At 43.3% G+C, this 25,439-nt stretch overlaps 1 protein-coding gene across 2 annotated transcripts in view; it reads right to left on the reverse strand.

Moving 5' to 3' along the window:
- LOC141744590 (glypican-5-like) overlaps positions 1-23,899 on the reverse strand; it is a 387,960-nt gene extending 364,061 nt beyond the window's left edge. For both annotated transcript variants that reach the window (XM_074590881.1, XM_074590879.1), the window contains exon 1: positions 23,594-23,899. In XM_074590881.1, coding sequence (XP_074446982.1) covers positions 23,594-23,768 — 175 coding nt within the window. In that variant the 5' untranslated portion in view covers positions 23,769-23,899. The remainder of the gene's footprint in view (positions 1-23,593) is intronic.
- Between the last annotated feature and the right edge of the window lie 1,540 nt (positions 23,900-25,439).

Raw genomic sequence — 25,439 nt, forward strand, 5'->3', positions numbered from 1 at the left:
ACAGATGTCCATCTATTTAACAGCAAGCTTAAAAGCTAGAAAAAGCTAGAAACCAAGTTCTAGCCTGCCTACATGTAATGTAAAGGCACTGAAATCAGTCCCACCTCACAACTAAAGAGAAATCTGATTAAAAACTTAATTTTTGTGGAATATTTTTGTTGGTTTTTTTTTTTTTTTTTTAAATTATTTCATCTTTGCATGTGTTTCAGTAAGGTTAGTGTCCTTGATTAGGAAGCCTCCACCACACAGAGTTGTCATGGACACTCAGGATCTATTTGCTCTACACCATGGGATCTGCAGGTGCCAGAAAGTTCTGGAAAGGAGCTCTTACAGACTACAGGTAAATATATTCTGGTGCTTCACAAATATATGTTTTAAGAAGGGGAGGGAAAAAAAAAAGCAAGTGACTATTAAGCAGAGCAAATCCAAAACCAGAGGTATACAATAAAAAAAAAAAAAAACAGACCCCAAATAGTCACACAATATTAAAAAGCAGATATTTCCAATGCAATTTCTCAGTAAAACAAGAACACCCCAGCAGGAAGCCTCATGCCAGCGTGTTTCAGGCATTACCTTCCCTCCACCTTGAGCTGGAAACGGGGGCCCTGAGGGAAAGGGGCCGCAGGTGCCCACCTCCATCCCCATCCCTCAGGACCGCTCCGGGGAAGGAGACAGCCTTTCCCGGGAAGGCCGGTGCCACACCAGGGGCCAAGCTCTCCACTCCCACCTTGCCAAGGGTTTTAATGACTGTTTTAATGCGTGACAGCACCCAGTGGCAGCTCCGTGGGAGGCCGGGCCTGAGGCAGCAGCCAGGCACTGGCACCATCCCTGCCACCAGGCCCAGAGCTGGTCAGCTTGGGACAGAAATATTAATGAGCAATTACACGGCATTAATCCTGATAATCTGGCCTTGTAAGATTAAAGCAACAAGACTCCACATACAGTTAATGATGATAAAAAACAAGAGGATACAAAGATACACACTGAAAAAGCAGTAGAGAAACATCCAAACATCCAGGCTGTGGTCAGGGCCAGCTGCAGGCCTGCAGCTCGTTGAGACCAGAACTGCGGCAAGGAGCTTCAATAAATCTCCCTTGCCAGGAAAAAAAATAAACACACTGAGCTAGCTGAAACGTCTCATTTGACTTGAAAATGTTGTTGTAAACTGGAAGCAACTCTCATTTGAAACTGCAGCTAATTCACATCAAAAAGGTCAAAACCGAAGTGAAATATTTCACTTTATCTACATTTTTCTACTCAGTTCACAAACATCAAAGTTGTCACAGACTGGGCTGACTCAGGATACCATTTCAAAGGTGGATTTGCCTCACGCTTCAATATAATCTCAGAAATACTGAGATTTCACAATGAAATCTGAAGTCCTAAACCAGCTGAAAGGCCTTGAGACAAGACCACAGCACGCTGGCATAAGCCAGTGGGCTGCTAAAAGCAGCAGCGGGAGGGCCACGCACTCGTCACTGGCTGGGCACGCTTGCCTGCTCTTGTCTGCCAGAGAAGCTGTCCCAGGTTGAAATTAGCTTCTTGGCCAGGCTAATTTTAACTTGGATTGGTTCCCTGATCCAGTTCACCCCATGAACATATGTTTGTTCTGTCACAAGGAGCTGGGGGTCGGGGAAAGACCAGTTCCCTGAGCTGGCACCACAAAGCCTATGTGAAATTATAGTAGAGACTGCAGCGCAACTAAGTCAGTTTTGTAAACCAGCGTCTGAGCAGAGGGGCTGTAAATGTTACTCAGCACCTGCAATGCCAGGCTGCTGTTACTCCGAGCATTTCTCCTTACAGGAGGTCTCCGAATTTTTGTTTGAAAGGCTTTTGCGAAGCTCAGACCTGTATCAAAAGGGTCTGAAATACAGCGGTGCTCCATGATTACTACATGCGGGTCTTGGCAAAGAAGCTACGCACGGCCATCATTGCTGTGCCTCATGTTCCCCTTTGAACTGACGCACCAGAGGAACCCGCATCTCCTCCAGAAAGCTTTAGGAAGAATACAGATATCTCATCTGGAACTACACTCCCGGGACTCCCCACCCAGCTATCTCCTCTGATGAATACTCCAGGAGCCTGAAAGATTAGTTTTGTTGGTCCAGAGCCAAAATGATGCAGAGGACGCTCTTAAATAGAAACAGCACTAAGCCCCTGACAGTTAAGAAGCCTGATGTAAAACACAGAGCATTAAAAGACCAGCAAAGAGCCAACCCCACTCCCCTAGCAGTACTGTCAGGTCAGTACTGTCATGCACAGAGCTCGGCAATCTCACTTGCTTCAATACTAGCCTGGGGGTATCACTTTTAACACAATTATAGAAACCTAATAGAAGTTTTCAGTACTACACATGCCTGGGTGCTGAGATTAAATTAGAACTGGTTAGTAGTATCTTGAAGTCTTTAATAACTCTGATACTAAAATTAGTTTATCTCATCTCTTTCATCTTAATGCAAAATACCCTCTCCAACAGAAAAAGAAGAGGGGAGGAACGCAGTGACCCGGTGGTGACAGAACAGCACACACTGTGAACACTGTGAGACGCAGGCTAAGGGTCGCAGCTCTCGCCCCAGAGACAGAGAGCACCCCACAGTGCCGCTGCCATCGCCTCTGCTTTGTACCTGCCCTGCCGATTGGCAACAGGGAGACAGCCTTACGGGCAAACTCCTCCTTGAAGTTTAGGGACGAAGCCATTCTACACACCAGAGAGAAAGAACCATTTGTGAATGAGGGAAGAAAACTTACCATCAGCATTATTTCAGCAACTGATCCTGCTAATTTCTCTCTATGACTTTCTTACCTGCTTTTCTTATTTCCTGCCCCTTATTTCCTAATAATTCAGTTTGGAAGGAACCTCTAGTTCAACGTTGCCCTTAAAGCAGGTCAAACTACACCAGGGCTTCATCCAGCCAAGTTTTGAGCATCTCCAAGGATGGATGACCCCGCAACTTCTCAGGGCCCCTGTTCCAATATTTGACCACCCTTGTGGTAAAAATAAGTAAATTTTAAAAATGCACGTAATGAGAATTTCCCATGTTCCGACTTGTGTCCATTGCTTTTCAGCGTATGACAGTGTGCCTGCAAGAATCTGGCTCCGCGTTCTCCATTTCGTCCCAATAGATAGTTGAAGACAGCAGTACGATCTCCTCTATTCTTCTCATCCTACAACTGAACAAACCCAGCTCTCTATTCCCACGGGTGCTCCAGACCCCTGACCATGATGGGACCCTCTGTTAGGCTCTAACTCTATGCCATAGATGTGAGGCACCTGCATCCCAAGATGCCTCTCTCTCTATTTCATTTTCTCATGAACACCTCCCACTGTTCATGCCTCGGCTTCAATTCTAAATGTTTACAGCTTTCCTAAAACAAATCCATCTTCTGTTTCATATCAGATGGAAAGATTACTCTGATGATTATGGACATTATTTTTCCATTCAAGTCTGTTTTTTCCCTTGAGTACTGGTTAAAACTGTGGCTAAGCTTTTTATTTTTTCAAGTGAGAAAACTATAGACTTTACAACCTTGCTGTTATTATAAAAAAAAAAAAAAACCACAGGATAAAGTATCTTGCTCCACTTTGAGAAACAAAGTCATATTCAGAAGAGCAAGAAAAATTATACTACACTGGAGTCTAAAGCATGAGGATTTTGGAAAGAAATAATGATCCCTATTCAAAACTCCTCTGCAACCCTAAAACACTTCATACGTGCCAAAGGCATCACCTTCAAACACCTCTCCGTCACAATTATAAATTGCTTGGGGCACCAAATGCACAGAAAACTACACATCCTTTACCTAATATCCATCTGGCCAGCTCTACTGAAGTCAGCTGTGGAGTATTTCGTTGTGTGTTTTGGGGGGATTTTTTGTTTGTTTGTTTTAAAACAGCAGAGGGTTTTGGGCTCCATTCTGAACTTTGGTACAAATAAAGTCAAAGAGACTTTGGCAGTTAAAGCTAGGTGAGTTAGTATGTGTTCCTAAAAGCAGAGGCCTGTTTAGCAAATAAAATGAACTTCTTCCAAAAGCTAAATATACATATTCATTTTGTTAGCTGACCATGTAATTTAACAGTTCTTCTAACACACAGGGGAGATGTTAACTTCCCTGCACTGTCTTTAAAATGCTGTACACGCTGTAAAGGCTATACTCTGAAAACAGAAAGCCACAGACTTAACACATGCTAATCGATCTACCTTCACCAACTTTTTCAAAGACCGGCTTATTTTATTTTATTTTTCTAAACATGCTGAGCCTATAGCTTCCACTGAACACAATACTCCTTAGTAAGCATGATCAGAGTGTGAACGCAGTGCAATCTGTCTTCTGATAGTTTTTATTCCTTTGTATTTTGAGGGACTCTTCAACAGTATTTCCAAACAAAGCTTTAGTTTGAAGCCCAAGATTTTAATGTTGTACATATGTTTTCAAAGACTCCAAGATTGATTATGCCTCTAACACAGAGGAAGGTGCCAGAAGTACCTTGCATTGTGTCTAGCCCAGCTGAACAGGAGCCAACACTTTGTCCTTCTTGAGACTCATCTGTCTGGTGCAGCTACTGCCTCAGCTAGAGGAAAATTCAGCAATTAAAACCCAACTAATTTAGGGGAGGAAACCAAATCAAATGAAAAAGGAAGCAATTTCCAATGAGGGCTCCCTGAAACCACTTGGTGCATGAGAAAAGCCCACACTAGCACAGCCACACCAGGGAAAGGGAACGTAGGCTGCCAGAAGTTTGTGAGGCCCTTTCTTTATGTAGCTCTTGTGCCCCAGTGGTGCTAAACCTTCAGCTTTAGCTTCAGTTAATTACCTTAAGCCACAAGGCTGCTGTCAAGACAGACTCATCCACAGAAACACAAACCATTCTCACCTAGCAGGGAGCACCACTCACTGTGCACAGCCTCACATCACAGCTCAGTCCCATTGCAACTAATAAAGTATTTTCAACTAGAAAGACACACAAAATATATTGAACTCATTAAGCACAATGCGTGCATAGTCCAACAGCTACTTTTTGACTTGCCAATGTTTAAAATACGGTAGTTACTATGCTTGAAGTAGTGCGTGCCAGGAATTATCAGGGAAAAAAAAAAATCAACAAGCAAGTGCAACAGCCTAATTGGTGCACAGTGTTATGCACTAGTGCAAATGAGTGTGGTACTTTAAATAGCAACTAACCCTATAAACCACCTGCTCCCGTGAGCAGGGATAACATCCAGGTAGGCTCCAGGGAGCAGAGACTCTTTCTCTAAATCAAAGGCAGATGGCTGTTCTTCCTGCCTCAGGTAAACTGCAGCCAGGCCCTCCCACACACATTTTCTGACTAGTCAGAAAGAGCATTTCAATTTCTTTCTAACTCTTCCCTCTATTTTGTTAAAGTAATCCTACTATCAGCTTTAATATAAAGATTACATAGAGAAGCAGTATGTTAATGGTCCTTCTAAGGCCAAAGAGCTGAAGAAATTCCAAAACAGAGCCTGAATTTGTCTCTTCTCTCTATATGCAGCTTGACAACGTGCATATACCCATGACAATTTACAAATGCAGTTTGGAAAATACAAACCATGAAAATTTCCTTTCCTCCCACCCATTTTTCATATGGTACATTAACAGGGGTATTGTTTAACTTGATCAGTGGACTTTACATTCTCACTGTTATTCTAGAATACACTGAAGCATCACTAAGGCTACGACCAGATGGTGCTATTCCAGTTGAAATAATCAAGGGTAAAAGATTAACACCTCCAGTTTCATCAAGCACCACTTAGATGACCTACAAATGTAACTACTAGCATGCGTAGCTACTTCCAACACAAGTCAAGTCAAATAGCTTGCATTAGGCTCAACAGTTCTTGAGTAGACCTACAAAAAACAAAAAACCAAACACAAAATGGGAGGACCATTTTGATTGCACTGGAATTACGCCAGCAGATTCAAGGGGGGTGGAAACCTGGAATGGGAAAGGAAGGAGAACAGCGAGAAGAACTACATGTCATGACTCTAGAGAGTTGGCAGCGTCAGCAAGTGCCACAGCTTGCACAACAGCTGGAGACCATCAGGCACTGGCCCTGATCAGCTTCCGGAGCAGGAACTCTCCAAAACAGTTCTTAAGGGCAGCATCTGCACAATGCAGCGTTGTTAGGCCTGTTGCTAAGTACTTTGTGTCTGAGTTTTCCCCACTTGCCTCTATTGCTTGCCCAGTTCTCGCTGCTCTTGTATTCTGATTTTTGTCCTAGTTTCCAAACCACCTTCTGCCCTACAACATAGATTATTGCATGCTTGTACTCATTAGCTTTTTCACCTTGGCTTGTACCCCACAGAACCTGCCTCATGACTGGACCTGAGAAGCAGAACACATCTGACTGCCCTAAACGGAATGTCCCTCCACTCACAAAAACGTACACAATCATTAACTAGCCACTTCATCCCTTTACTCCCCTGACTCCCTCTTCTGACCTTGCTCAAACCAGGTCCATTCTTCCCCATGGGCACTCAGTTTCCCTTCTGCCTGCCTTCTTCCAACTGCTTGCATACCTGTGGGATGTCCTGGAGAAGCAGAGCAGTTGGAGACATTTCCATCTCATGGGCCTCAGCTTCCCTGCAAGGAACAGCAGATGTTGCAGGGAGAGACCTACTCATGTCACTCATCCCAGATTTTCTCAGTTGTTCCTTAGATGCTGGCTGTACCCCGGAGGCTGAAGGCAGACAGCCATGGTGGCAGTTGCAACCACTATTGCTCACCTCATGCCGGTTACCAGACCTCTGACACAGTGCCCATGAGCACTCCCTAATTTGCCACAGGCATCTTCAACCAGGTTGTTTTTAACAGATGATCTGCCTTACCTGGTCTAATTATGTGTGGAGCAAGGCAGGGAGCTCCCACAATGTACTGACACAGCAGCGGGTGATGCTGAGCAGCTGGGGACCATAAAATCCTCCTGCACTTACGCAGTTGCCTTACAGGGGAGGATCTGGTCTCCAGTTTGGTACACTGGAATAATAAGAGGAGACGGAGTACATACACAGGAATGGAAAATCCTGTAACATGCCTACAAAGCATCTACAATTAGAAACTTTTCAGTGGTTCCCAAAACAGCCTGGCTTTCAGTAGGGTGCTGGAAGATGCATCTTTGGTGTCAATGCCAAATAGCCAATAGCACTACTGCTCCTAACTACTCTCCTTAAGGAACAAAGAGAGAGTGATTAACCTCCCACAGTTCACTACTCCCTTCTCTGGTCTTCTCCCTGCCAGTCCTCATCTCAGAAACAGCATAATTTCAGGAGCAGAAGGCATGAAACCCACCTTATGGAATCTCAGTCCAAATTGTTTACATTTAAAATGGAGCAGGTGAGAAGAGACTCAGATTGGTAAGTGCCAGGTGTTGAGCAGGGCAAGTGCTAGTTGCAATGCCCAAGGGAGAGCACAGTGGTCACTACCTCCAGAGCTTGTACTTTTATAGACAGGTGATAAATTGTTTAATGATGATTAAATGAAACAACTTCACATCAGCCCAGTCCCAAGTGAGGCAAATTCTTTGAAGGTGGGCCTGAGAGACTTGTTGACAGTAAGATTGTGAATGCTAAAGGGCTTGCTAACTCCACAGTACATGCAAATTAAAGAGATTTACACTCTTGAGGATCCATCCTTCTCTTTCCTCCTAGAGATGATATAAAAGCATGAAAACTAGACTGATGCACATAAAGTACATTTATAAAACAACCGAGGCTGATTGAGGTCAGTGGGTCTACATTATTTCTACATTATTTACTGTGATGCCAACTCCTTCCTCAACTTTCCTGGGACAATATGTATAATTGCAATACAGAGGTGAGAGAAAAATTATGAGAATTTTCATTAATTTATTTAGAGTCTACTACGATTCATCTTTCATTATGTCTCACTGCATTCACAGCAGAAAATCCCATACATTTTTTCCTACTAATAAAAGTCATAAATACATACAAAATATTTGCTACAGGAGAGCAGTAAATCTTCCTGTTCCGTATTATCCAAGGACAATAATAAACTAACAACTGCATTTCTGCTCTCTGGTGAGGAAAGCATTTCACTGCCACAGAACTCTTCTGAATAAACTCTGTGGCATTTCACTGCCACAAAACTCTTCTGAACGAAGTGCCACATAAACCACATATGGTGGAAAGCCCAAACTGAAACACAACTATGCAGCACTCTGTGGATTACAGTGTTTACAGCAAAACTGAAGTTGTTTTTAAGTGAAAGATGTAGGTTTCTAGCCCTGTACGGTTATAAAGAAAACTTCTGAATGCAAATCAATACGAGGCTGTCTGTCTAGTTCTTCAGGGAGATGAAATAAAATAGCTTTATGAGAGGTGTGAATTGCCTCATTCGTCTCAACTTTGAAGCCTAACAATAATTCAGATGTTAACGCCAACTGTTTTACCAATGACAGATGACTTTTTTTTTTTATAGGAACTGCTTCCTAATATGCCTTACCCACTGTGGCAAGATCCATATAAGGTAGCATAGCACAGAAAATTTAAAAGGTCTTGATACATTCACATTGAATTGTATTTCTTATTATTTTTCATTTTATCTGTCAACATAAAAAAAAAATCTGTAAGAAGGTTAGACTGGAAGAAGAAACAAAAGCAAAGAAAAATCTAAAGGAACCTAGGGACTATTAGATCTTTGGGCCGTAGCCGCAGGAGGGAAAATTGCAAGAACAGTATTGGAAAAGTGAGGAATAACAATTCCCTGACCCTCCCTTCCCCTCCAAGATTTGAATACTTCCATTTTTACCATCTCACTTGAAAGCTATACATAAAGCCAAGTGCTCAGACATGTTCTCTTTTCTTAAAACATGTGCATCAGTCTTCCTTGAAGCGTTAATGCTACAGCCTAAATCCCAAATGCTTTTGACCAGTTCTGCCATTTCTCATTCTGAAGTCACCAAAGCTAGAAACTGTCCAGTAAGCCTGTGTATATCAGTTTTCACCAGTATTTGAACTAATTTCTTTAGGATTGCATTCCCCCTTCCATTTTATTTCTTTAGGGAGAAGAAAGGGGAAAACTCTAAAAAGCTGGGTGAAATCCCCAAAAGTTTGAAGAAAAGCACAATGAGCTCTTGATACTATTTACGCAAAAGGAATAGCAATCATTTACAGAGGTAAAGCAAAACTAAGCAACTGATTACTAGGCAGGACACCCCTCACTACAGCCAATTCTTCAACTTCATCACCCATGACACAATGATTAATTAAAACAGGCAACAGCAAGGCTACAGTATCACAAGGTCTCTGCATCTTGTTCCCTTTCTTCAGTTCCTTATGCAGACAATTCTCCTTCTGCCAAGAGCGGTGACACTGATGTAAAACTAGAGTTCGTTGTCACGAAGTAGATGCACAGAGATTGGAAGGCAACCCACAGCAGGCAAAAAGAGGAAAGAGCCCAACATACACGACAGTCTAACTTGCGATGAATGCTCATTCAGCATGGGCGTGCACAAGAAATACAACTTGCCAGTGCTGTCTCAGGAGTTGGGCCCCACACTGCCATGCTAGTCTATTCCTCTGCTCACCCCCGGAGGTACAGCTGGCAGAGCTGAACGCTTGTTCCGAGTTATGCCATGTTGAAAAGTGCAGGACAATTGCACAGCACTTACAGGTAATGAAAACAACAGCCTGCAGCCATCACCATGCACCACACCCCAGAAGTACCAGTTGACAGCCCCACAGGTCACATACAAAAGACCAGTAGCCGGTTTCTGATGGTCTGGGCTGAATCTAGATTTATACTCGGATCACTTGTTCCATGCTAGACCACATGAGCAATACTTTGCACAAAGGGCAGGAAAGAGGCAATGTGAGACCAGAGAGTTTGGTTCAGCGTCCCCTGATGTCAATTGAGACACCCAGTGGCATCAACAGTCATATAAAAAAACCCAACTAAATATAATTAAAGACACAAAACTACACTTCATGATTCTGAGGGGATTTAGCAATTTGAGATTAACACAGCTCCGAACTCAGCAGGCTTTGGGTCAAGCACTTAAGTGAATCCTGTTCCAAGAGCACAGCCAGGAAACCCCAGACGACTTCCCATTGTGAAAGAGTAAAAGTTAACAGAAAAATGAATCTACCAAGAATTATAATTTAGAAACACTTTAATTACCTTAGAGTGACATGCACTTGATTTCAGACAAGTACTTGTGATTTTTAGCTGCATGCACTCAATTAAAAATCAATGGAAGGTCAAACAGTTAAAACCTCAAACACATCAAGGAGCTGGTGACAGTATTAAGTGGTCCAAAAAGCAGCAAGGGCCCATTAGCGAGCTAATCTAGCCCCCATGAAATTAAGGGCCATATGACAGTATTTCCACTTATGCACATAGTTCTTCGAAGTAAGGAGTGGAAGTGGCCTACTGCCCTTTCTCATTTGTTTTTGCTTTGCTTTGTTCTGTCCGCCTAGACCATGGAAATTCTTCTGGTTGTACCAGAAACAGATTCTACCTGGTGCTTTCCCCAGGGCAACAGCAATGAGGAATGAAGAACTGGATTAAAGAAAGTCCACCTGAAGGGGCCATTCTCCAATTTCTCAGTACCAGCCATACCCCCAAGCTGGAAAGCAGGCAAGCTCACTGCACCACCCCCTCCTGGACCCCAGCAGTATGTTTAGCAGGAAGGCCTGTATCTTGGCTGGGACATCTTGAGCCAAGACAATGGATTCCAAAACAGATACAGTTTCCCAAAAACTGAGGAGAGGCGGGATCCTTTGGGAGATGTTCCAAAAGCCTTTAAACTGGGACCACAGACCAACAACTTTTGAAAACCAGTGTGGAAACATTTGATGAGCTCCTAGGTTTGGCAATACTAAAATGCATGTTTAACCTTAGGCAAGTTCCTTAGTCTCCACGCTTTGTTTCCCATGTGTAAGAGAAGGGGATACTTACCTCTCCTCTGTTTGCTTAGATTGCAATGTATTCCTAGTGGAGACTGCCTTTTGCTATGTGCATGTTCAGTGTTCTCTGAGAGCCTGGTTTTGATTTTGATCCTATGCACCTGTTATATAAATTAAGAAATCATGTTTCTTCCCTTACATCACTAAAACAAGGCACCATTCACAGTACGCTGAACTGATTATGTTTCCCTTCTTGCTTGTGTTATCCTGTCAAAATTTAACAGCATTACCGATGCTTCAGAGCTAATCGTCCAAGATGGACAGAGCAGTCCACCGTGTTGCAGAGCTGTTTGAAGCCAGCTATACATGCTGGCAGGCAGCACTGGCTACACTCAATCCACGTTTGGAAAGGCCAGAGGCAGGCAGTTAGAAAGGAAGCCAGGCTGAGGATGGCAGCCATCAGAGACACAGCAGCAGCCAAAGTGACACGAGCTGGCCCTATTCACTCCTTGCTACCCAGCTAATGTTTTGGCACCTGTGACAGTGACTCTAGAATAAACTTTCCAAATCTAAGCCAACACCCCTGCCAACAAACGACGTCGACACTTTTCATCAGAGTTGGGGTTTATGTCTATAGGAGAAGGACACAGAGTACGGCAGGTCTGTCACCAGCAAAGGGGGAGCTCCCAGCAAGCTTTAGATCACAACCAGGTACAGCCAAACCACAGCTACTTTTTGTGGAAGGCAAATGTTTGCATTTCCTGACATATCTAGGGCAAACCAGGTTAGGAAGAGTAAATGATTACTGCAGCTTGAAACTGAAAATGCAATACTTTAGCCAAATACAACTTTGGGCCGCTCCAAATGATAACGATATATTTTTCCCCAGACTTCGAAACTAAGATTAGGAGACTAAAGTCAAGTCTTCTCTGAGCAAAATTTTGATAGCCTTTCTCTGAGAGCAGTGTTTTCAATCTCTTTTTAAAAGCCCTACTCTGTTTTTCTCTGTGGTGGTTCTACATATGCTTTGTTCTCTTACTTTCAGACTCATTATACCTCTGTTTTTAACTGTCCGTGTAAGAACAGAAGATAACTAAAAAGCACATGCTATTCTGCGCTTCTGAAAGACTGATTCATCTTGTGTGCTACAAGGAGGGAATATTTCAACTGTCAACACAGGGCAGCCATACAACATCCTGGGTGCTGTTCCCTAAATATTACTTAGCAAGCCCCTGTCCCATCTAAAAACATGACTCAAGCCTTCCAGTTTCCACTCTTTGTATTTCCTTATGGAAGGACAATGGGGCAGGAAACAGGGGTTTGAGATTTCATCCTCTGGCAAACTCCCAGGACAAATCATGTGGAGTACAGCCATACGGTGTTTTACAGACAGACATCCATTGCAAGACACAAGCTCTGATCTGGAAACAGTAGAGGATGATCTGAATGCAGGCACAGCATCAGGCCAGGTACGGCTACACCACTTGCAGTCCGGCACTGGATTGTAGCTATTCGGAACATGCTGGAGCAAGATCAAATCCACCTGGCGACATAAGCATAAACAATCTGATCTCTCTGAGCCTTTTCAGCCACAAAGAAAGAATAATTTCTCTGCATCTGTAACAATTAAACATTGCTCAATACTGAACATCCCAAAACAGTTACACATTAAAGAACAGAAGGTTAAGGGCCAGAGCTATTCTTTACCTGGAAAACTGGAGATCCTCAGACTTGCTCTGAAAAATCTGTTTCTATTTGCAAGAGACCTAAAACTTTGGCCATCCTCCTCCGTTTTCAGTAGCCTGACTTCCATCTTCTGGCCTACACACCTGCAATACAGTGAACTACTGCCAGCACAGTCTAGTGTGAATATGCTTTTTTTTTTTTTCCAAGTTAGGAGCAAATGTCCCACTGCAGCTCTGAGACATCCTACTTCATATAAGCCTCATGTCTCCAGGTATCTCCATGCTCCTGTGCTACAACACTGCAGTTTTCCACTAGCTTTTCTGCATGCTCCCCTCTACCATTACTTGGCAAATCTGTGAATTAGTTATTTTGCTTTAACGAGCATGGAATTTGGTATCCACACACGATATGTCTCCTACACAATTCCTTCTTCACAATACTCTCAAACTTACAAAGGAGAAAGAAACATATTCCTTGGGCTCAACTACCAAATAAAGTTATGATGCTTAATGAGTCACCACATCTCAAATTGACTTCATTCATTCCAGGTTAAGTTAGTGCACTTTATGTCAAATTTATTTCAGACTCAGAGCACACGCAGTTAGTTACAAAGCTCGTTGGACTGCATATGTCCCAAAACTAGGCTGGATTGACTTACATAAAAAACCTTAATGCTATACGTGTTGCTAGTGCAAATGGATAGAGCACTGTTTCAGAGCAGAACAAACCAGAGCAGTTGTCATGTATGTGAATGTTACCGCAAAGAGGAAGGTGTTAAGAATAGGATAAGAAGCAAAAGGCATGTGTTTTAGCAAGGGAGTTAGGTTTTGCATTAGGAAAAAAAACCAAAGCAGTAAGGTAACTAAGCACTGGAATAAACAGCCTAAGAAGGCTGTGATCATCTATCACTGATTTAAACACAGCTTATCCTGGCTGCAAGTAGCAGAAATGGACCAGATGATCACTTCAGGTCCAATTCAGTACTATTTTCTATTATTCTATTCTTTCAGCAGCTCTCAGCAGTGTATTTTTCTAATTACACACAGTTTTTACCAGATTACTTTCCCTTTATTCACATTTCCTAGCACAAACACCCAGGGCAAGCTGTTCTGGACACTAGCTGCTTTGGCACTACGTTGCTCTACCTTTTGTGAGGATTTGGCCCTTAAGATCTCTCAAGAGTAGAGCTTTAATTTCACAGCATGGATCTTGCTCATTTTACTCCATATTTACAGAGAACAAAGGGAAGACTATGCAAATGCCCTGCTACTTAGACCTGAACAAAGTGGACGCAAACATGTAGATGTGAATGGGAGACATAATGGTATGAAAAAAGCAGCCCTTTTCAAAAGTAAAATGACTTTGTCAGGGTCCCTTTGCACCATGTGCATGGATGATTTGTGACAAAACAAAAAAGTGCTAGCCTAGCACGTCACCCATGTCAGAGATTAGAGCACTTCAAAACCCTCAGTAGTTCAAGCACTTTCTGGAACTTGAAAGGCTTTCTTAGGCAATGCTTAGCTTCTTTATTGCTTTTACACGACTTTGATGTGCACCTAAGAGTGAGGAATCTTAATCTGAAGGTTTTCTATGGAATACCCATATTGTATATAAATCACAAAATCTTGTCACCCTGATTAACACGAGTCAGAAATTTGCAAAACTTTGTGCCTCAAGTTAAAAGATTCTGAGTCATTATTTTCATACCCAAATAAGAATCCTTAATTTCCAAGCACTTAGTTACTTTCAAGAGACTTCTCTAATAATAGCACTGGAGTAATATTTCTCATCATTGACAAAGTAGGGTGCACAAGGCGGTAGTCAGTTATACAAGCGTCACTTTTCCTCCATTCTCATTCTGTCTTTAAAGCAGAGATTTAAAGTTCCTTAAAGTTAAGGGATTTGTCGAAACACAATCAATTTCTCATATGTTACAAAACCTCTTCTCTGAGTGCAAACATGGATGTGTAAACATAAGCTTCATTCTCCCCCCTCACTATACACACTTAACCCTCAGTAGCATTAATGGGAATTATGCATGCATAACAAGCAGAGAATAGTCCCCTTATGAATAGGGCCCTTGTTGGAACAATGAATACATTTAACCATTAACATCTAGGGATGTGCCGAACTATCCAATTTAACTAGCTACCAAACAAAGCTACCATGACCTATCTGATATTGTCAGGTTCGGAACGCGGCTCTCTGAAATTTGTCTCTCATTTGTTTTTAAAGGACTTGACAGTGGTCTGCGCAGCAGAGCGGGAGCTCTTTGTCAGAACGAACTCCTCAGAGAAGGATGGCCCTCCAGGAAGGCTGTCATTTCTACCATGTGATGGAAGAACTCTGGAGACAGAAAGACCGTGACCCCAGGAAGCAAGCAGAGTCACTAGAGGACCATAAAATCCATATATACTTATTTCAAATGCATGTATACGTTGACCACCAATATTAATGGAAACCCAGCAAGAACACAGAAAGGCAGAATATAGCCTATAAAAATCATATAAAATAGGCTAAAAACCACATATCAAAAGAAACGAGGGGGAAAGCTGATTAGAGACAACTTCTAGGGGAATAATTTTCTGTCTTGTACAGCTCTGAAGTTCCCATGCAATTGCCTGGTTACACTTGCTCTTTATTCCTACCTTTCAGCTATCAAAAGGCAAGAGAGAACATGAGGATATTATATGTCTTAGTGATATTTCCTGACACTTTTGAGTGGACAAAGTAGCAAAAATATTTAATGGTATCAATGGTATCATCTGTGATATTTAAAATTCCTCCATTGTCTTAAGTTCCTTCTGTATTCTTTGAACTAGTGCCTTGAAATTTCACAAGTAAAAACTTTACACATTAATCATGCATGTATGAATACACTGAGGTAATTAATAACCATCCTTTAAAATTGATGTACTGAAAAAAGTAAAATAGATGGATTTATTCTCATGAAAGTATGTGCATAGTGCTTATCCGTAATAAGAGGCACGGTTGTGGTTGCTCCATCATAAATCATTCACTAAATACTGCTAAGGTGCTTGGCGCTGCACAACAGCACTTAGAGTCCCAAGGAGGTCCAGGACAGTCAATGTTCTATAAAATTCATCTGTAAGACTGCTAGGGCAAGCCCTTGGCATGCCTGTGCAGCCCCCTCTACAGAAGAGACCACCCTCAATCCAGAGTGAGCCTTTGGCTGTCACCCTACTATGGAAGTGCAGAAACCTCTCACCTCAAGAGTAAACCCACCAGAGGCAGCTGAAGCATCTGCTGAAGAAAACTGTGGAGCAGTGGAATTGGTTACATTGCATTTCTAAGCTGTGTAGGTTTACTTGCCATCAGATGCCACTAGACTACAGGACTCAGTATGGAATTGCCAAAGTCTTCCCAGCCACCCGAGTTTCATTTGACACCCTAGAATTGGGGTACAAATATTGTCCCTATGTTCTTCTATAGAGTGGTGGTAAGGGCCAGTGCTGCTAAAGCAGTTCAGACACAAAGGGCTAATTCCAAGTATCAGCATCACTACAGAAAATATTTAGCTCTTGAAACAGACAAAATGCAGCCATTAAAAAAATTATATATATATTTTTTTATATATATATATATATATATTTTATATATATATTTTTTTTTTTTCTGGACATCCATTATCTTTCTAACGAAAAGGGCAGTTTTGCACAGTCCTACTACCCTTACTCCACACACAACCCCAGAATGGAGCTAGTACAGATCACACGTAGTCTCCTAGCACACCTGCATCTACTGGAGACCACCCTGGGTCAGGAAGGACACAAAAGGAGAGAAAAATCATTGTCCTCCAAAGTCCATACGATGTAATCCTGTGACGCAGCTCTGAGCTTGGGGCTCAGCTTACTTTTGTAGATCCAAACAGAACAAGATATTGCGCAGAAAAATATTTTGCATTTTTCTATTAAATAATATATTGCCTTAAAAAAATTAAATCTTGTGTTTGGTAGAGGGTGGAAACAGACTTTCTTCTCCATTTTTTTTTTAATCCTTAAGAAGATAAATCATTAAATATTAGCTAGGTACCTCATTTCATCTGCTGTTGCTGCTCAGAAGTTACCATAATGTGAATGAAACAACTATCTGTAAATATCTCTTTATAGATACCAGGATGATTTTATAGCGAAATTAAATAGCAATACCTAGTCAAATTGACAGAGATTGAGAGACTAAGTATAAATCCTGTGTCATGGGCTTGGCTGCTGTTCGGAAATTGATTCTGATCCATCAAAATTCACATGTTCCCCTAGAAGCAGATGCTGTGCTCTAAACTGGTAAGTAATGAGTATGTATTTGAAGTATTATTAAACATATGCCTCTTTATCATGTCATTTTATGCTTTCATGGGAGAAAGATTCAATTACAAAGACTTTGCAATACTTGGAACTATAGCTCTAGTTTTATACCATCTAAAAGCAAAACCATTTTTAAAAAGAAATGTTTTACTGCCCAGGGCACATTTTACACAAATCCCTGCTTCTTACAGATACTCAGGTTCATGCCAGTTTTCATTATTAATTTTTATAAAAGCTTTTACTCATTTTGATGTATTTATTTTATTGATTTATATAGCAATTATTATCATGCCAACTTTGTTTCCACTTATCACATTAATACCTTTTTGTTAATAATGCCCGTTGGTTAAGAACTGACTGCTCAGCCCTGCAATACTGGGGTGGGGGTGTGGGAGGGATATTTTTCTCTTATTTTCCAATTACAATCTGATGGCAAAACTTCAGGGGCATGTAAGGTGCTACAGAGGCAGCTCTTCAGACCCACCAGTATTTTAAAGATGGGTCATTTCTTACTAAGCGTGTTTTCCATCCTGAGATCCAGTTCGACACCAGAATTGCCAGATCTTGAGCTGACCATTAAATAAATAAATTTAGAAAAAAAAAAAAATCACTACAGTCTTTTCAGCAGAAGTTTTTGAGAGAACAAATAGACAACATGAATTGTAGGAATACTTGGCTCTTTCCCTTGACTCAGTTTGGTAACAAGATTGTGTGTTGCAGGGAGAATAGGTTCTCTTGGATTCCTTCCCAAGACACTTACAGGAAAGGTTGATCTGAATAACTAAGCCAGTTTTCTACTCACCTGGACCACATGCTCCTGCAAGTCACTGAGGACACTGCTTTTTCTGAGGCTCACGGATATGAGAACTATAGATTTCCATCTGGCAGTGGAACAGCGATTCCATCTTTATGAGGCACTAAGTAAGTTTAAACAGATTTTTTTGGAGTATAGATTACTCCCAGGAGGGCATTACGGAGTGGGCAGCTGGTCCCGCGTCAAACAGAAATTTAAGGCATGGGAAAAGAAGAGGGGAGAAAAAGATATTACCGCTGGCGCGAGTCTTGCCTGCATCCACAATCATCACCAGCTTTAGGTTAACACTTCTGGTGACAGTCAGAGCTTGAAGAGTGCTATAAAATCCTGAGAAGATTAATGAAGGAAACCTCCTTACTCCAGAGGGGCTGCAGGCTGCAAAAGCATAGCTTTTCTTCTGCTCAGAGCAGCTATTGCAGCAAGTGCATACTCCAGCCCATGACTGCTCAGAGACTCTGGATAGCCTCCTTCCTCCTCGGAGCTGCCCCTGGATGAGAGGAGTGAAGGAAGGACAGTTTTCAGGCTCAGCTTCCAGTTCATCAGAAACCAAGGTAACTTCTAGCCTTTTTCCTCACATAAAGAAAGAATTAAGTAGAAGTCAGCCTGAAGAAATTATACTTTTCCTGGCTGTCATCTACCTCCCTTTCATGGCAGCTTTTCAGCAATACCCCTTAAAATAACATACCATGATACAACCTGCAGAAGGAGAAACTGAGGCATAATTGGTCTTGTTTTAGGCTATTCGGAGAGTGACAAAGATGGGGACAGAATCCATCTCACATTGGATCAGTCCACTCCCTCCAACAGGTCAACAGTCTGTGGTTTAAACCACCAAGAAGCCTTTGTGTCCATACATAGGCAAATACTAAGTGTAAGAGGAAGAAACCTTCCATTTTAACAAGCTGCAAGTAATGCCAAGGACATTTCACAAACTTGTTATAGCTAGCAGGATTTTCAAAAGGAAAAAGAAAACTCATGGAAACGAGACTGGGTTTTGTGCCTTTTCTTAAAATCTTAACCACCCTACAGCTGTTTCTGAGCATTAACGCAACTGCGCTCATCCAGGAAAACCCTTTCCCTCACATGTACCCTTCATCCACAGTACTGAAGGCAGTCCCACACAACCACATATGCAGGTTAACAGTAAACCCAAGTATAAATTGCAGTTCACACCAGAGGATTTTAGTCACTCATCCTGATGAGGCAAAAAACTTTCCAGAGCCAATAAAGCAAGCACATTTCACATCTGGCACACACCAGACTTATGAGTGACTTTGACAGAATGCTGCTGTGAGCAAAATACGTTTCAGCACTGCACCTTTACCAGGGGAATTACAGTGTTCTCATTAAGATGATAGAAATAAAAAGCTGAGTGGTAATAAAAGAGAAAAACAAGAAAATAAAGCGTGGCATGACCCATTTCCCAATAAAGTGGCTAGTTTAATAGATATTCTTGGATATATTCAAAAAGGCATCTAGCTCATGCTTTCTCAACACGATGAGATCTTTGCCACAGGCTGAGATGGGATGAGATCCAGTCTAATGCATGCACCACATGCGGCAAGGAGCTTCTGGTAGGAATCTAGGACTTTCCCATTGCTATTCAGAAAACAAAATAGTTTTAATGTGTAAATTGTTAATGCATGTCCAGCTCTGCTATAAGATATTCAGTACATACACATGGTAATGAATGCTTCCGCTGATTTAAGGCGCAGGATGACAGTAGAGAATAAAGAAGCTCTGAATAGGAAAAACTCTGCCCTTCAGAAGTGAGTCCCGGAGCACAGTCTGGGCAGCTTCTGTGCTCTTGGTAAAGCAGTAAAGCAGCAAGATTGGCAAATCGTCCTTTTGGTAGTCCTCAACAAGGTGATTACTTAGAAGGTAAAAAGTTCCTAGAACTCTTTCACAAGTGACAAACATTTCCCTTGCTTACCAGAAATCAGATTCTTCTATCTCTACAGTTGTAGATTTACAGGGGTTTTTTGTTTGTTTTTGCATGACCATACACTAGTCAATAAGCAAGAGAAACAGAACTGAGCCTATGTAAATAGAGGGGATGTTCTTGTGGTTACATGATTACCAACAGAACTGAGAGAGCTACTTTTATTCTGGTTCTGCTACAATTCACTGCCTGAATATGGACAAGCCACAGACTCTAGTTGTGTTCATGCACTTTTCCTACTGCGAATTTGGAAAGCAGCGACCACCCGCCACCACCGCGCTCTGTGCCACAGAAAAGACTGTGAATAAATGGAACTTTAAACACAGTCCATGCCAGTGTGCAGTTACGCTGTAATATAACCCAGGGCTCACAGGGTATCACTAACGGCAGCCCCATGTCTGGGAAAAATACCATACGTAGCAGTACACATCAGATTTGAGCTATCTAGACTCCCTGGAACCAAAGGCTTAGTCCCCTGGCAGGATTAACGCAGCCCTTCACTCCTGGAGACAGCATACGATTCTCCCTCATCAAAATGTTAACCAAGGACCTCCTACAAAAACATCCCAGCTCAGCCTGTGATAATCAAAGTGCAAGACTGGGAACATATTACCTCATTTTCCAGTCTGGGGGAAGACACAAAGAGCCCTTCCTCTGAATCACAGCCAAGGCAGCAGTACCTTTACCTGACCAATCTGTTTGCTATTTGCAGCAAATTACCCTTGAAACATTCGGTTTGTTCCAGAAAAACTGACTACCAAATAGCAGCACAGTGGAGGAGAAAGTCTCACAGACAGACCAAGGAGATTTGCTGCTCAGAAATACCTGTTGTTTGGACCTCTTATCCATCCCGTGTCAAAACGCTCTTTTTTCTTAATCCTGCACAGAAAAATATCCGGTATCTTTTGAGGAAACTATGGAAAAGACATTTAAGACGAGGCTCCTCAGCATCTCTAAAAGCTCTCTTGCAAAGGTGATTTTTCAGAAAGGTTGCTGCCAGATTCACGTCACACCTTAAAAACAAAAGCATAATTTCCCCAGGAGTCTTCCTCCTTCCCTTGCCAATTCATTTTGTACAAGAGGCTGGCAGGGCCTGCCCAAAGCTAGTCACTCTCCATCTCACTGTAGGTCATGCTGACATCCCTCTCTAAACTCACCTACCCACTTAGGGACCACAGTGACCTGTCTGCAGATCACGTGTAACATGGGGAAGCAGCCACCAGTCCCCATGAAGCTCATATCTGGGATCCATCGGCGTGCAACTTCAACACCACAACTAATACCAGAGGAGGGTGTAGGCTACAAACTCTCCCAAGTATTTAGAGTTATGGGTGAAATGGGCAATACCCATAAGAGGAGACAGAACACACACACCTGATGGTCTGCCTGCTGATCCCTCATCCAGCGCTGGGTTGGGCTTCTCTCAACTGAGCTGCTGATTTTCCTGAAGGTTTTAAGAACTTAATAATCCTTAAGATTTTAACCTCTGTCAGATTTGTTGTATTAGCCTATAAATACTGGCTTGAGCTTAGCCAAGGGCTTTCAACACCTCTGTGATTGAAAATATCTAGTAAACAGACAACAGGACTGCAAAAGTTCTATTTTCTAGAGAAAACAAGCCAAAAACAACATGCAGACAACTGAGGACTGAGAAGCACCCCAGTGCATAGGCAGGTCTGGCCCACACGAGCAGAAGTTAGCAGGAAGCTCTCCACAGGCTTTATTCAGCTCTGGATTCAGCTGAGCATGCTGCTTTCCAGTGTCACCCCCAGCTGACCGCCTCTTTTCCCCTCTTCTACTTTAACTGGCAACTGTCTGAAGTCTTCAGGGGAGATGCTTCAACATTTGTGTGTTATTAAAATGCATAATAAAATGAGCTTCAATGTCCGAGACACAGAAAGAGAGTGCGTGCTTAGGGGGCGAGGTCATATTAAGATATATTCACTGATAACAGCCGCCAGATGAAAACAGTGGAAAACACTTCAGTACTTAATTAAGAGGGCACAAGACAGGAGGAATTACTACCTGGCAAGATATCATTAAAACACACAAGCTTTGGTGGAGCTGAGTGTACTTAATGAACAGGGAAGATCAAGATGCGCCACTTCTCCTCAGCTCTCCTCTGCTCCAAACATCCTCTTCAGAAGAAACCTTCATGAGCTAAAATTTAAGAGGGTATTTTCCTCCCTCACCTTCTCTCATGTTATTTATTTTCTGAGAGCTTGTTATTCAATAGGGAAGTTCAATATCACACAAGAATACAATTAAACCTCTCTGAAGCATTACAGCATCTACACATTCCTCCTGGAAGCACACAATTTTCCCCAAGTTTCATCTACAGTACTAGAGTTTTATAGAAGATATAAAACCAGTCAGTTTAATTAAAATTGTAAGAAATTCTTCCAGAAAGAGCTCAGGAAAGAAGGTTAAATACACATCAAATTGTGTGAAAATCCTTGTTCCACCTCTTTTTTTTTTTTAGCTAGCTTTCATATTTAGCTCTCAAAAACAAGTGTGATCTGAAGCCTCTATCAGCACAAGAGAACAATACCATAATTCAACTTTCCAAATGCCATTCCTGCAAATCTCTTCTTGCCACAAAACGAGGAACGATTCCTTGCTCGTGGACAATTTTATAGCCCCTGTGTCATCTCAACTACTTTATGCAAAGCGAAGGTAAAGATCACCAGCACTGTGCAGTTGCTTACAGCCATAAGAGATCAGGCAATGGCCTATCAAATCTAGTCCCCAAGACAGAAACCCATGCCAGAAAACACATCCAAAACTCATTTAAGATAAGCAGCCTTTCCATCAAACTCAGCAGGCTTTGAATTGAACTGCTTTAAAAAAAAAATGTGAAAAAATAATAAAGTAACAACCCAAATTGACATTTATACCGCCAAACACCTACAGGCAATTGTGCATGAGGGAGCTAGAGATTGTTTTATGAGACTGATAGTCTTTGCTTTTTTTATTCTGGTTCTTGTAAACATTTTCTTAAAACATCTAAGAGTCAGGGATGTGACTTCATTATCTAGATAGATACATGGTCATTTGTAGGACTTTAATCATTTTTTGACATTATAATGCACTTTATCCCCTTACAGCAAAACCTACCTGGTAATTGTAGAATATGCAAAAAAATATAATCTTTTCTTATTATATGTGTGTTCCTTTTCCATGTAATTGCTGTCAGGCATTGTTCAGGAACTGTATGAAACAGCAAAAGGGAACACCACTCTACTGATCAACTTTCGCAAGTATTACATACTGCAGAATTACTGCTTCACTAAGCAAACGCTAACTCCTGTTGACTGTATCCCTCCAAGGTGTTACCTCTGCCTTTCCTTAGGACAACGTCCCTAAATTCATCTGCAAGGTAACTCCTTCCTAATTCAGGAGTTACAATGCATTCACCAGCCTGCCCCAGGATCCCTACATCTGGGCAGCAAAACAAGCGCTCCTTAACGACTCGGTTACTAATTTGCCTACTAAGAAAGGGATCCTTTACGGAAGGAAGCCTCTGCTTTAAATCCTTAGCAAAGGGATCACACCGGTGTTAAACGCGGGAGGGGAAAAAAGGTCTGATGGAGATCAATAAGCAAATACCTGCGCAATGTAAAAACCAAGGAATCATTCCGGTCTCTTTTCCTAGCAAGTCTTTTAAAATGATTTAACTAAGAGGCGTGCCAAAGCCGCTCCGTCCCCGCTACCTGTGCCCGGCAGGAAAGCCGGCGCTGGACGGCGGGAGCCGCGGCGCACTGGCGTTTCGCAGGCAGGGGCGCAGCCCCCGACGGCGGCACCGGGGCCGGACCCCAGGACGCCGCCGCCCGCGGGAGCCCCGCTGCTCCGAGGGCACGGACGGAGGCGAGGCCGGCAGGCACCGGCTCCCCCGCAGCAACCCGCGCCACCGAGAAGCCACCCCGCGGACGGGTCGATACTGACCGGCCGTGGGCACGTCGGGGACCAGCTTGAGTGGCCCGATCTGCCGCAGCTGAAACGCCGTCCGCACTTCGTGGCAGCTGGGGGACTTGCCCGCCGCCACCCCGCCGCACAGCCCCGCCGTCGCCGCCGCCAGCAGCCACAGCCCCAGGAGCCGGCGGCTCCCCTCAGCGGCCATCTCGCACCCCCGGCGGGCCGGGCCGGAGCGCTGCGGGGCGCGGGCCGAGTGCCGGTGGCGGGCGCCAGTCCCGGCGGCGGCGGCGCTGCCCCCGCCCGCCTACCCGCGCTCCTCCTCGGCGAGTGCGGCCGCCGCCGCCCGCCCCCGCCCCTCCCCGCCCGCCCGCGGGGTCCGAGGGGCGCCGCCGCCCCCCGCTCATTGGCTTCTGCCCTGACCGGGGGGAGAAGGCAGAGGGAGAGGCGGGAAGAGCCCCGAGGGACACTCTCGGTAGCGCCGCGCTGGCACCGCGCCCGCCCCGGGTAGAGGGCGAGCTGGAGACCACGGGCGAGGCCTGGCCACCTCCAGCCCCACCGCGCTAGCCCAGCTGTAGGGACGGCTGGTGTATTGCTGCGCTGCCTCAAGAGAAGTTGAACAGAAAAGTTTTTAGGCGCCTATAGGCACAGAGCATCTCTACAGTCTCTGCAGGCTGTTAAGCCTCAAGGAGCAGGTCTGGATCGGCTCAAGTCCCTGAAGGGTCTCAGGATACAGGACATCTATACCAAGGGAGACATGTCCTCTCAGGGGAGAGACGCACATGGTTATATCAAGGAAAACACCAAGGTACAGAGCGTCAGTCAGAGCAGCAAGTATAAAAACCTCTAAGCACAGGAGGCTGGAAAATCATGCATGGTTTTGCTTTAGTTCTGAAATTCCCAGCAGGTGACATGGAGTCCATGGAAAAGTCTTCACAAGACAAGTGTTAATTCCAGCCAACGGTCACTGCAGAGACTAGAAAGAACTTTGCACCAGGAAACACATCCTTATGTACCAACTGCATAGATAAATTGTTGATTTGTACAAAAGCCAGCACCAATTACATCCTATTACATCCTTTTGGGGGACACAGACCCCTCCTGGGGCTGAGAGCAGCCAGTGTCACCATCAGAGAGGTTTTCTGCAATCTTTACCACACATTTCAGCATAGAACCACGCTCGGCATCCATGAAATATTTCCCATTTCACAAAAGCACTCAATTTCCAGAGAAGCCAAACCCAAGAAGTCTCCCACACACAGCCCCATTTGCACACTACCTTTCAGGCATATGGAGCACTTTAGGAGCTACAAGAATTACTATTGTTTGAGGCCATTATGTCTGATTTCTTTAAGGTTACTTGCAACCCTCAAGATGCTTCTAATGTGCTCCTGGAGCAACAGGGGAGCCCACCTGCAGCTAATTTAACCATTATACATTCCCATAGGTAGTAATGAGAGGCTGAGCTCAGTGCTGTAGATAGTTGCCTGAGTTGTATTTTAATAGCTAGAAGTGCAAATCCTTTAAGCAATTTGCTTGTATTAACTTTGTTCCTATCGAGGCAGCAAGAGATTAATTCACTTTTTCTGAAAAAAAAAAAAAAATCCGATTCGATTCACAACATTTAACTTGTAAGCTAAAAAACAAACCGGAAGAACAAACCAGCCATGTAATCAGGCTTCTACATTCAAAAGCAGAGGAAAAAGGCACCTTAGAAATCTCCTGCTCACCCAGGTCAGAGCTGCACTTCTTCGCTCATCCTGCAGCTCTCAAAGGTCACCCCAAGAGCCCAGGACAGCGCCCCCCAAAGGGCTGACTCCCAGGAAGCCCAGAGCCCACAGACACTGATCAGCTTAATTTCATTTTCGGTTTGATACGG

This window comes from Larus michahellis, chromosome 6, assembly GCF_964199755.1.
Source record: "Larus michahellis chromosome 6, bLarMic1.1, whole genome shotgun sequence".
In the NCBI taxonomy this organism is placed as follows: domain Eukaryota; kingdom Metazoa; phylum Chordata; class Aves; order Charadriiformes; family Laridae; genus Larus; species Larus michahellis.